Below are 13,603 nucleotides of genomic sequence, written 5' to 3' on the forward strand. Positions count from 1 at the left end.
TTTGGAGGTACAACCTGTTTCACAAATACCAGTGATAGATACAAGGAGGAAGTTTTTTTTTTTTTATAATTTATGTAATTTTTAATCAGATTTTCTAAATAACAAATATACCAAAATACCCAGATTCATCATAATACAAACAAAAAATAAATGAAGAGGGATAGGGTAAAGGCGCATCTATTTTCAGCATATATGTTAACTAAAAAGTTAGCCCAAATTGCTTTGGATTTTTCAGGGTTTCCCTATTTGTAGAATGCCAGTTCTTTACGTGTTGTAAGGAAGGAAGGATCTGTGTTTTGGGTATTCCTGAGGTGCATATTTTATCCCACAGTAAGCCTGGGGAAGAATGTTGTGTTTCTGAGCTTAAATTAATGAATTAACCTGATTACACCCTTCATTTTAGGAAGAACAAATCAAGAGGAAGAAACGAGAGGTTCGTCTTGAGAAAATTCGCCATAATGTGCAATTAAAATATGCATCAAAAAGAAAGGTGAGTTATCCCAGAGAGCAGAAGAGCTTCTGCAATAGAGGTTAAGGTCCTGCTGACGCTTGTTCATACTAAGGATGTTAAAGACTAGTTGACTATCCGATAAGCATTTGCTTATTGGATAGTAATGTCAACGTCAATTTCATCCCCCTTGCTACCTCTATTTCATATACTCCCCAGCTGATTCCAGGTTCACAGGGAGCCCAGGATCAGTTGGGGAGTTCGCAGCTGATCCTGGGCTCCCCTGCTGCCCCTTTGAATCGCTTGGAGTGGGCAGTTTCAAAGGGGCAGCCGCTGCACAGCTAATCAGCTACTTCTGTGCAATTCAAAGGGGAAGTGGAGCCCATAGCATGGAGCCCGGAGTCAGCGGGGGATTCTGAGTCCCCCGCTGACCCCAGCTTCCATTGCTTTGGAAATGTACAAGAGCCCTCACTGGGAACTCTTGTGCATTTCAAAGGAGGCACCCGTGTGCAGCCCGGAGTCAGCGGGACCTCCCGCTGGCCCTGGGCTGTACGCGGAGTTCCACATTCCTCCTTTGGAGTGTACAAGAGCCCCTGCTGGGGCTCTTGATCATTTCAAAGGAGGAATGCAGAAGTGCCTTCCAATTCATCGACTAGTCAATTACCCACGTTTTAACATGCTTAGTTCATACATGTGCTTTTACTCTTAAGGATACTATCATTGAGATCATTGGGACAACTTCTATGCATAAGTGTTTGCAAAATTGGGATGTAAATGTCTTGAATTGTGGGTCACAAGTTTGTCTGCATTTATTCTCGACACTGTCAAGATATGGGTGTGAAATGTGATTTGTTGGTATGAATATTTCCCATGATTCCATTTGTATGTCTGAAAAGGGAGAGGGTGTACTTTGGTGGACCACATTCTCTTCCATTGCATTCCTGTATGTCTACTTCTATAGTGGTGTGTGTGTGTGTGTGTGTGTGTGTGTGTGTGTGTGGTGTTTTTTTTTAATTCACAAAAAATAGTACAAACTTGTTGGAGTAACTTTTTTAATACAGTCTCTAGGTTTGGGTTCAGTTTCTGCTCCTGATAGTGGTAGCGCAAAAGAAAAAAAGAAGGCAGCTACATGAAATTAATCAGAGAGCTTTTTTAAATTTATTTATGTTGGTTCCCCTTTGGGGGACAATTACATCTGTTGTCTTTCTTCAAACAGTGATATGTCAGTGTGGTTTGAAAATGACCATACTTTGTGAATAAATACACTATATTTTATTTTTCCCCATTAAATAGAAGGCTGATTGGACTGGTCTCAGGTCTCCCAGTTCTGAGCATTTAATTAAGCATCAAGTTATGCCATGGACACCTGCTGAAATTTGCATATGCTCATTCAGTGTGCTTGAACAGGCAATTCTGTGATCAGTTACCTATTATATAATATCATAATATTTTCCTAAATTCTTAGTATTCCTTCACTTGGAATAGGGATGTTAGATAGTAGGTATTTGAATAGTCATGTATCTACAGTGCTAGGAATTCACTTCCATAAAATATTATTGATGATGATTTCAGAAAAGTCAATAAAAGGGGTTAGATATTTCTAGAAATAAAACATCACAATCTTTAAAAGCTGTAAAGGATAAAATGATATGGGATGTGTTTCAGGTCATAAATCAGCCATTAACAGCTTGAGGCTAAGAATAAATTCCCATAGGGACAGGCTATTCCATATAATCTTTTACATAGTTTTTTGCACAGTGAATCATCTTGTACTGGCCCCTGTCACACAGGATACCTGACCAGACCAGTGTTTCTCAACCAGTGGTACTAGTACCCTTAAGGGTACTTGAGAGATATCTGGGGGGGTACTTCAACACAACTGAAATTTGGAGAAAACTGAATTTTTTGTTTTAAGTTTTACAGCGCTTATTATTTTTGTACTTTTTATACCCAAAAATTTCATCACCTACCCGGCTACGATTAAGTTGTTTAAACAAATGTGTTACAATGGTAGAAAATGTGTGTTTCTGAAGACTGTAGGTACTAGGGATACTTCTAATTTTGTTTTTTTAACAGGAGGTACTTATAATGGGTTTCTTTTTAAAGGGGTACTTTATAAAACAAAAGTTGAGAAACACTGGACTAGATGGACCTCTGGTACATCAGTTACTTATGGGTAGTTCTGCACATAAGTACTTGTTTTTGCACATCTGTTCACTGCACAAGCACATCTGTATTGTCTTTTTTTATTGACTGTATCCTGTGGTGCTGAACCATTCCAAATATCGTTGGTCATGTAACTCTCTGTTGTGTTGGGGATATGGAGGAATCCTGTTCCCGGCGTTCTGTAGGAGACCTTGCGGCTCTCTGAACTGTCTCTTGTGTGCTCTGTGTCTGGGAGTGAATGGTCGTTCTTTGTGCTAATTCCAGAGGCTTGAAGATGATGAGACTCAGCGCCTGCTCCAGCTTAGTAAGGAGATCTTGTCAACGGAGTTAGGATCACATGGTCTAGAGCAGTTGGATCATGAGGAGGAGGAGCTGATCCTTGCCGAGTATGAGAGTGATGAGGAGACGAAAGTGGGATCCGGGTAAGGCTTGAGAATGGGCAATTTCTTGCCAGGGACTTGCTTCTTGTATAGTGATAATGATGCAGAGAGTTTCTGGCTTGCTGGTTCCTGGGGTTCGATTGTGGATACTTGGGGATCCTTCCTCTTAGATCTAAATGTGCCTTTCATGAATCTGGAGTTTCTCCCCTATTTAAGCCTTGGAAGTCAGATTTTGTATTTCCATGAAATACATGAACCCCAGCAGCTTGTGTTCAGCTGGATCAGCTTCATGTTGACAGCGTTGTGGCCTGAATTCTGATCTGAAGAAGTGTATCTTCTCTGGAATGTGTAGAGACAGCCACTTCATCTAAGCCCATGTGCTGGTTAAATGACTCGAGTTCAAATTCCTTACGTCAGAGAAGTAAAATACTCCTTGGGCGGTTAGTAAAAGATGTTAATTCTGCAAATTACTACTGACAGCTTTTGAGGCTCTAGCATGTAAAAAGAAGATGTGAACCTGCTGAAGGACACTGAACCTCTGTATAAAAACCACATACCGTGTCTCATAGGCACATAATTCTTTTGACATCTGGGTTTCAGCTTAAACCATATGTTACCAGAAGAATAGCAAAGCACACTGAAAATTTGGATTGATCATGAAGTATAATATAGCATTCTTTTCTAGCTGAATAAATCCAAAGCATGTATTAAACTACATGTAAATGGAATTGCTTAACCTAGCACTGAAATGCAGTCACTTCTGGGGTAACTAGGCACATACAAGCGACTCCCAACCTACGACCTCTCCGGCTGGCTGGCTCGTCGTGCCGTTTGCACTGCTCCTCACGCCGCGCTGCAGGGCCGCCTACTGCCCAGCAGAGCCCCCTGGCTCCAGGAGACTACAACTCCCAGGAGGCAAAGCAGACCAGGAATGAACCCCCATTCATAACATTGCCCCTGTGGGCAGTAAGGGTTTGAGTTGTAACAGCCCAGCTTACGACGGTTCTCCAGAAACCAATTAAGTCATAAGTGCAGGGGTTGCCTGTAACTGGAACGTGATGTTAAGCAATGGTATGGGGAATAGATGATTTTAGTCAAGGACAGTAGAGCAAATGTCTACTGCCCCAAAATCCCTTTGGTTATTTACTGAACACAGAGAGCAGATAGTACCTCACTTCCATCCTAAATGCTCAAACACATGGCAAAATGAATCCAAATTCTGATTTAAACTTAATGCCTGCACCTCTCAGTCATCCAATCTGGTTTAACACCTTTCAGAGAATCTCTTATATTAGATTGTTGGCTCTCCTGACCTCTGCCCCTATTCGTAGCATATATGTTTTACTTGAGGTTTCATTTTAAGTAGTGTACCAAGGAATAGTGTAGAACTGATTAGGTAGGGTCTGGAGCTCATGAGCTAATAAATCCTCCTAAACTTTGTAAAGTGCCTGGTAAAGAGGATGCCAAAGAATGCTCAGATTAGTGCTGGGTTGGGTACTGGAGATGTAATTGCTAAATAGTGACCCTGATAACTTTCTATCAGACTTATGGAGCATTTCTAAAAACCTCACTTTAGCACAGAGATGGAGGTTTTTCCTGAGCTGATGCTGCCACCTTGCTTGAAGTCACTTTCTCAAGGGTGAGCACTGTATATGAGACATCTTTTAGAAACCTACTGAAAGAAAATGGTTTTGTTTTCCCACCCCCACAGGTTGGATGAAGATGATGATGATTTGGAGGAAGAACATGTGACCAAGGTAAGATGTGGAGGGGCCTATCGTCTCTCCTTCACAATGTGTGTAAAAGAACTAGTTTCCTGAGAGCTGCAGTATGGTATGGCACAGAGGGAACTAGGAACCAGGGATCTAGATTACCCCTCAGCTTGTCAAAAGAAGCTTTGTGGATGCACTGAACTGATAAAGGGATTTCTTGCTACTGTCTTGATTTAAACTGATTGTTTAGACAGTTTATTTGCTAAGATAACTAAGATTTTCTCCCTGAAGTGACTGAAAGTGCACGATACTAGTAATGACCATTACTGCCTGCTTGCCACTTGGTTCTCTTAGTGCAGGGGTGGGCAAAAGGGCCTCCTAGGGCCAGATCCGGCCTGTGGAGGCCCTGCTGCTCCCAGGCCAATTACAGCCTGGGGACGGGGAGGAAGCGCATGAAGTTTCCTCTATACTGCCAGGAGCATGCGGTGCTTTGAATCACCTCATGCTCCTGGCAAGGCGGGAAGAGGCTTTCCATGCTCCCCCGCCTCCAGGCCTTGATTGGTCCTCACATTGGGATGCTAGTTCTAGAGGCTCAGTCCTCCAATTGAGTCACTCAGGATAGTCAACAGAGTCCAAGGATAATCCTAGGTCTCCAGGCCTCCCATGGGTCTGTCTCAAGATCCCTCCTGTGCAGGTTTTGAGGGTCTTTCCCACCCAGATTCTCTCCTAGCAGGGTAGATGGACACCCCTTTGCATGCCCTAAGACTTGGTAATAGAATCCAGGCCTAACCTTGCCATCAAGTTCCGATGGCAGACAGCTGTGTTCTGCAGCCTATGTGCTGTGCTGCTGTTTCCCTGAATTAGTTCCTACTAGTCCACTTTGTGCCAGTGGGCAAAGTAAAGATAGCAGTATGAATCACAAGTAAATCTCAGACCTTCGAAGTCTCAAGAGTCCTTTTTCTCTGCAGGTCTGGCAGACTCATGATAGGCTGAGGTTCTAGAGGGCTGACCTTCCTCAGTGCTCCTTCCAAGGAGCTAAGAGTAGCTCTATTCACCTCTACTGGTTGCTGCTATTGAATTGGACTGGTCTCCATTTGAGCTCCTTCTGAAACCCATGTTTTGCCCGTGTAGCATGGTGGGGCTGCTTAGGCCCAAGTAGCTGCTCAACACTTTCCTTTCTAGTCTGTGGTTTGTACACTCAGTTACAGGACCTTTGTCAAGGGTGCTACCAAAACCAGGCTCTGAACATTGGTAATGTTTCTGTTGTTCACTTGTGTGGATGCCAGTGATGATAGCTTGAGTTTGGCTTTGCTGCTTATCTGGCATTCCCTGTAGATGCCCATACTGTAGGCCTGTGGAATCAACTAAAATAAACCCAAGAACATGGGGTGTGAGGCAGGAGAGGAAAGGCTATCTAGTAATTTTTTGAATGTTGTGCATACCTTCATATCACTGAACACGTACCCCACCTTGTATTTATGATGTTCTTGGTAGAAGGAAGGAACTTTCTCTTGAGTTCCTCTAGCCTCCCTTTTTTGTTTCATCACAGATTTACTACTGCAGCCGCACACACTCCCAGCTGGCTCAGTTTGTGCATGAAGTTCAGAAGAGCCCTTTCGGTGAGGAGATACGGCTAGTGTCCCTCGGGTCCAGGCAGGTATGCAACACTATGAAGTGGTTCTTAGAGGAACTGAAATGCTGTCCGATGAATGTAACAGCCCAGGAGACGAGAGGGATATGACAGTGAAGTCACTGTAAATGCTTAGTTAAAGTATTTGAGACTCGCTTTTTCAGGTGCCCAAATTTTGCTCATCCAAAAGTGACATTAGCAATGGGGATATTAAAAAGTGAATAACTGGGTAACCATGTAACTAATGAAATTTTTAGCGATTGCATGTTATACGCACCTACTTGCCTACCCTGTTCCCAGGGGATTGGCTGCTGCCCCACACTGCTGCCTCGGATACAGAGCCAGCAGCATGGGGTGGCAGTCAGCTCCATGGGAGCCTGTGTGTAACTGTTCATGGTTAACTGTATAAACAATTATATCTTTACCTCTCTAATTAGTAATGAACAGGCTTAGCTTAGGTTGTTAAAATCAGAGAAGACACTGGCCTTCCCTAATCTTTTGAATCGGACATTGTACCGTGCTTCATTCCCACATTATGTGCTTGGGGTCAGACTCTCATGGGGTTCCCAGAACAATGAGCCACTAAGTTACCCCTCTCAGCCACAACAAGTGAGACCTTTGCTGCCGCTGAGCCATGTTTCAGCTCCTTGACATGTCAGGCTGGACTGCAAACTCTTCAGGACTCTGCCGGTCCAAATCTGTAACCATCAATGAGCCTCAATTCCAGAGTTCTTTGGAGGGAATCTCTGTGGAGTGCACAGCTCTTCTTGCTGCAGCGGAATCTTGTCAGATTTGTTACTTTCTTTTTAAAGGCGCATTGTAACAGCTTACAAACTTAACAGGGATTGACAAATCCTCCTCTTGAGTAAAAGCACTGAGTTGTTTTATGATAAAAGTAACAAAAGGGCATAGATTTAAGTCAGGGGTCAGCGACCTTTTCAAACCAAAGAGGCAAATTACCGTAAAATTCAGAACAAGTGGTCAACAAAGAGCCGGATAAGAATGCCAATTTACACGACTGAAAATATTATACAACTTAATATTATTGATAATTGACATGATTAATAATAGCATAAATGAAACATTATGTATTCAAACTTTATTTAACAGGACTTCTGTTGTTACATCTTTTTGCACATTTCTTTGAAGTTTATATCATAACTGGTCAAATTCAGCTTCATGCACGTATTCAGGCTGTCTTCTGACAATCTTGAGAGCAAAGTACCCTTGATGTGATTCAAATGAGAGAAAGCCTGCTCATACGTATAGGTGGAGCCAAACATTGAAAGTAAGGCCAAGCTGATATTCTGCATGGTGTTGTATGTAACAGGAAGTTCTTTCCAAATTTGCAGAATCAGATTATCATCGCGTTCCGATTTTTTTTTTTTTTTTCATGTCAGTCCGTTTGTGGAGTTTTGCCAATTCTGGAGATTGTCGAGCAAGGCATTCTAAATCAGAATTCAGCTTAATGAATTTTTCCACCCAGATATCTGACTCCTTGAAATCTATCATTTCCATTTCCAAATTGCTGACTGAGATGCCTGGAATGACTGTCAAATCCAGTTCTTCATGGGATGCTGTATGTGGACTAGGAATGTAAATTTCGATTAATCAGCTAATCGAGTTGTCGATGGAATTTCCATCAACAACTCGATTAGTCGATAAAGGGGGGCACTTGCTATCCCACTTCATCTCTCCCTTTGAAATATACAAGATCTGCCCGTGGCTCTTGTATATTTCAACGGGAGAGAGCAGGTTCCCTCTGCCTCTCTCCCTTTGAAATGTACAGGAGCCGCCCTCAGCTCTTGTGTATTTCTTGTAGGTTTTCCTCTACCTTTCTGCTTTTGAAATGTACAAGAGCCATTGGAACTCTTGTACATTTCAAAGGGGGAGAGAGCGCAGGAATCCATGCCAGCAGGGAGCAAAGCAGTCCCTGCTGGCACAGGTTCCCCTCTGTGCCTCTTCCTTTGAAATGTACAAGGGTTGCAAGTGGCTCTTGTATATTCCAAAGGGAGAGGAACAGCAGTGGGACTGGTGTGAGCGGGACTGTTTCAATCCCTGCTCACGCCATTTTCCCACTGCCCATGTGTAGATGATGCTGAGGGGGGATCCTTTTTAAGCTGGCTCCTCCCGGCACCGGCTTGGGTTCCCCCCTTGCTGCCTCTCTGATTGAGGCAGCAAGTGGGGGGGAGAAGCAACTAGTTGAGTCAAGGGATAACTCAGTGGTGTGAGCATTGGCCTGATAAACCCAGGGTTGTGAGTTCAATCCTTGAGGGGGCCGTTTAGGGATCTGGGGCAAATCTGTCAGGGATAGTACTTGGTTCTGCCATGAGGGCAGGGGACTGGACTCAATGACCTCTCAAGGTCCCTTATATGAGATAGGTATATAAGTCTTTTTCCAAACAGCCTTTCTCATTCTGTTTCTCGCTAAGAACCTGTGTGTGAACGAGGAGGTGAGCCGTCTGGGGGCCGTCCAGCTGATCAATGACCGCTGTATGGAAATGCAGAAGAACAAACATGGTATGAGCACTTTCTAACCTGAACTACTGAGGAATCAAGTGCTACTAAAATCAGTGTGAACGCGTTTCCAGTGCAGTGCACTTTGGCTGGCTGCTGATACCATTGTTTATGGAGGTACAAAGGGCTTTTTTCAAATACTGCTGTTTCCCATTTGGGAAGTGTGGCTTGTCTCTAATTTAGCTAGGCCAGGGATGTTTGTTTCAAAGGGAGAGTGTCATTTCCAGCTGGACTTTGGAGCTTTGTGCATCAACAGGTGTGACCCAGACTACTGCTTCAGTGAGTGAAAGGTTGTGTGGTAGATATGGAAAAGTTGTCTAGAATAGGAGCTAGAATTCAGGATTTTTTTCCTGTAGATCTAATTCCAGCTTTGCCACTGGGGACAATCCTTCTTTAAAGTACCACCCACTGAGATGCTCGTTCTTCAGCCTCTAGTCCAAGACTGTGGCCTTTAATGTGGAGGTGGTTGGGTAGATTGTGAGCCAGAGTTCCTGCTTGGACCAGCTCCGGAGATTACTAGGCACATTTGACCATGATTAGTGATGGAGCTGAGCTTGCTGCAGACTCCAGACCTTTAATAATAGCTGTCTTGGCTCTTCCCCTGCATTTCTCGAAGCCGTTGCAAGGCCTTTCAAAAATTCAGCCTAGCCTTCCCATCAGGTCCCTTCACAACATTTAATTTTCTCTGTAGGCTTTTGATCTGTGTTTTGGTTATTGTCATTCACGCATTTCCTCTTCCCTCGGAGTACAGTGGTTATCTTTATTGATGTGGAGCCAGATTATCAAAAGCACCTGAGTGGCCAAGAAGGCCACATCCTATTGAAATTCAGGCTGACTAGGGAGCTTTCAAAAGCATTGCTCTCAGCGCTGCTTTTTGCATCTTGCTCTTTATTTTGAAGCGTATTTTTGATTCTGGAAACTTTCACCTGTTGTGTAACTGAAACTGATTGGAATGTTCCAAGGGCAGTTAGTACTGCGGTGATGGGCTTTGTACAGGCACCTGGATGGAATAGAATAGAAAATCCCCGTGGTTAAATTCAGGAGATGGTGACCGCTTGGGTTGCTCCCTGTTACAACTGCCCTTAAGAGCTAAAAATACCTTTAAGAGCTTGGAGAGCGTATAGACTCCAGGAGTGAGAATCCCATGGGAATATCCTCTCCAGAGAAGCAAAAACTAGACTTCCCCTCTGCCCACCTCACAAAGGGGTTAAGATCTTTTGAGATACTTGTGCTCATTGAGTACTTTGAATCTGTCACTGCAAACGGGAGGCTGTTGAGTGGAAGATCCTTGTGTTTATAATTTCCTACTAGTACGAGAGGTGATCCCAAATATGAACACTTTTACAGTCTACTGTTGAAGCCACCTTGTGATATCAGAAGCTGCACAATGGTGTTGGCTGAGAAAAGAAAAAAATTCCAAGCGGCTAAATCTCATGATGGTAAGAGCAGGATCCACTGGGGACAATATTATGTGCAAGTCTTATTCAGTGCTTAGTACAGCATTGGGCACTGTGTGCGCAGTGGGTAGGTAGTGGATGTTCAGATGTGTTGCTGAATCTACTTTGAGATCCATGAATGAAAGGTGCTATAAAAATACACAGCAATTGTTCTGACTCGTGTGAATGTTGCTCATACTTATAGTTCCTTTGTGCCTCCTGCCCTCAGGAAAGAAGAGTGAGGGAGAGGAGTCAGAGGGGAAGAAACGGCGTGTGAGCCGGGCTGTGTGTCCATTTTACTCTTATGAGCAAATGCAGTTTCTCCGGGACGAGGTTCTAGTGAAGGTGAAAGATATTGAGCAGTTGGTAGCCTTGGGCAAGGAGACTAAAGCCTGTCCATATTATGGGAGTCGCTATGCCATTCCTGCTGCCCAGGTGAGAGGCTGTGGCTGTTGGTTAGTAATAGCTTCCTGGCACCTGAAAATAAACTGAGTTGCCTGTTCTCTGTAATGCTGTGTTCCTTAGGTTTCCTGCTGACCCTGTCAACCAAGAACTGGAAAGCTGAGTGTGTTCTACACATCAGCAAAACTACAGCTGATCAAAAAATGGAAATTCCATTTTGAAGGAAAGTCCAGCATTTCAACTTTGGTTCCAGTCTGTTTGGGATGAAAAGTCAAAATATTGAAACTTGTCTCAGAATGAAAAGTTCTGAAAGATTTGGAAATATCAAAATTTTTGGTTCACTCATAGTTGCAATACCAAATTTCCTTACAAGGGACATTGTGAGGCTTAATGCTTGCAAGGCATTTTGAGATACTTGGATGAAAGATGACTTAAGTGCTAAGTGGTATTTGTACTGGTACTTTGGTGCCAACCTTGACATGCTAGGACAGGCTGAGCCATTTCCTTTGCTCTCAGTGTATTTTTCTGTCGGAAGAATTTCTCTGTGACCATCTAATAACATGGGAATTTGTGAGAGGCAATCACCTGCAGGTTCCTTGCTAAAATTACATTAATGTAAGTACTTGGGTGGGGGGGAGAACACATCCAGTGGATAGTGCGTGGGACAGACAGTCGAAAGACCCGACTTCTCTTACCAGCTCAGCCGTACGCTTGCTGTAAGATCTTGAGCAAGTCCCCTAGTCTCTATTTTGTTTCCCATCCTTAACAAAAGGGAGTAATATTACTTTCCTGCCTTTGGAAAGCCACTGTTAAATGCCCACTGTTCATACAGTTGAAATAGGTCATTAAGGTTTGGGTTTCTCCTGCAGCTGGTGGTGTTGCCCTACCAGATGCTCCTACATGAATCTACCAGATGCGCTTCTGGGATCAAACTGAAGGATCAGGTGGTGATTATTGATGAGGCCCACAATCTGATAGACACTATAACTTGCATCTATAGCACTGAAGTCAGTGGCTCTCAGGTGAGTTGGGGCTGGATGTCACTGCTCTGTTGATCATTCTTGCATTCTGTATCTAGTCAATGGCAGCTGTAATGGAACCCAGCATTTACGGAGTCCTTAATACCAGCTCTATTTCTGTTGTAGCTGTGCTGTGCCCACTCCCAGCTACTGCAGTACATGGAACGATACAGGTGAGGATCCCAGAGAGGAACAGCTCCACAGTTGCAAGCAGAGGAGATGCCAAGCTTATTTTTCTCTTATCTGCTGTGCCTTGTACTGCTTTTCCCATGAGGAAGGCTATTTGCATTAATGCTCTCACAGATAGAAGGAAAGGGCTGGTTTATTATCTTTGTTTAGAAGCCTTGAAAGCCTGGTTCACAGGCTATGTATTGAGGCAGAGAGAGTGACATTTTAGCATCTGTGGCTTTTTCTCATTTTCTTAAATTCTTTCCTAGTTTCTCTGTCCTACTGCCACATTCAGTGCCATAAACTGAGGTTTTTTGGTTTTTCACATCTCTCCCAGCCTTTGTGTTCTATCTGCATTCATGGCTGAAACAGACTGAATTCTGTTGACCTCCAAGGCAGAATTTGTATACAGTATATCAACCCTATCCAAAAGCTTACATCAGACTTACCAGCTCTGCAGTGAATGATTCTTGCATATAGAGCTAATAAATATAGTTATCCAGCACTTAGCACAATGAGGCCTAAATCCCGATTGGACTTGGGGCACTATTGCAATGTAAATAAAATAATTCTAACCAGTGGAGAGGAAAAAAAATCAGTGCTAGAAACTGTTAAACCCTTGGATTCTTGAAGTGAGGTTGTTAATAGTGCAGTGATTCTGGCATCTGTGAACACTTGGCCAGAGCTTTCGTGGGGGGCCTATATGACTTGATGACTAATGTTTGGGACTTAAAAAGCTGTGTGTAGTGCTGTCCCTGTGGGTCATTCATTCTGGTGTCCAATACCATCAACTCTTCCATAGGAAACGCCTGAAGGCAAAAAACCTGATGTACATTAAACAGATTCTGTATTTGCTGGAGAGGTTTGTGTCCATACTAGGAGGTAAGAAACTTCCACTTAATTGATGCTCCTAAGACCCTGAGCCGGCAGGTGCTTCCTCAGAATTTAACTGCCTCCTCCTCCACTCTGCCAATTTTTTTTATATGAACTAGCTGTTTATATCCTAGCTCAGGCACCTGGTAACTTTGTCAACCTGTTCTGTTTCTGGGGATGTTGACTGCTGGATCCATATGAGGCTTTCATGAGAAGGAGGCAGTAGCTGTAGGTCACTGGGGAAAGAGGCCTTTTTTGTTCCTGTATTCCACAGGTGGGCAAATACTAGCCCACAGGCCAAATCTGGTCTACCATGGTTAGCTCCTGGTGGGCCCCCACTGCTATATTTACTTACATGGCCACAGGTACAGGCAATCGCATCTCCTGTTGGCTGCAGATCATCGTTCCCAGCCCATGAAAGTAGCAGGAAGCGGTGCGGATGGGATGCCTCTTTCCGCAGCTCCAATTAGCCAGGAACGGTGATCCATGGCCAATGGGAGCTGCGATTGCTCGTACCTGTGGCCGTGCAGGGAAATATAGTTGTGGTGGCCCACTGGGGTCTAATCACGACGAGCGGTCACTGCGTTGTTGCCCACCCCTATTGTGTTCTTTACAATTTGTCAGACTTGGCACACTTAATTCCTCCCATCACGCAAAGTCAAGTTACTAGGATGTCAGTGAGACTACAGTATGGGCATGACTTAGAGCCCTAAAAGAACAGAATTGCTATACTAGTCATTGTTGAAGCCCCTTGCCTTGGCAGACTCTTAACCATAAAGCAAATTTCTCTTTTGAATATTGCCTTGTATTCTGCTGTGATTCTAGATCCTCTAGAGCTAACCTGGCTCTTTT

At 43.7% G+C, this 13,603-nt stretch overlaps 1 protein-coding gene across 3 annotated transcripts in view; it reads left to right on the plus strand.

Annotated features, from left to right (window-relative positions):
- DDX11 (DEAD/H-box helicase 11) overlaps window positions 1-13,603 on the plus strand; it is a 63,310-nt gene that overhangs the window by 33,695 nt on the left and 16,012 nt on the right. For all 3 annotated transcript variants that reach the window (XM_075940737.2, XM_075940727.2, XM_075940743.2), the window contains exons 4-12: window positions 404-490; window positions 2,879-3,036; window positions 4,706-4,751; window positions 6,256-6,363; window positions 8,769-8,856; window positions 10,519-10,724; window positions 11,561-11,713; window positions 11,837-11,883; window positions 12,681-12,760. In XM_075940737.2, coding sequence (XP_075796852.2) covers window positions 404-490; window positions 2,879-3,036; window positions 4,706-4,751; window positions 6,256-6,363; window positions 8,769-8,856; window positions 10,519-10,724; window positions 11,561-11,713; window positions 11,837-11,883; window positions 12,681-12,760 — 973 coding nt within the window. The remainder of the gene's footprint in view (window positions 1-403; window positions 491-2,878; window positions 3,037-4,705; window positions 4,752-6,255; window positions 6,364-8,768; window positions 8,857-10,518; window positions 10,725-11,560; window positions 11,714-11,836; window positions 11,884-12,680; window positions 12,761-13,603) is intronic.

This window comes from Pelodiscus sinensis, chromosome 1 (assembly GCF_052426305.1).
Source record: "Pelodiscus sinensis isolate ZL-2025 chromosome 1, ASM5242630v1, whole genome shotgun sequence".
Lineage (NCBI taxonomy): Eukaryota > Metazoa > Chordata > Testudines > Trionychidae > Pelodiscus > Pelodiscus sinensis.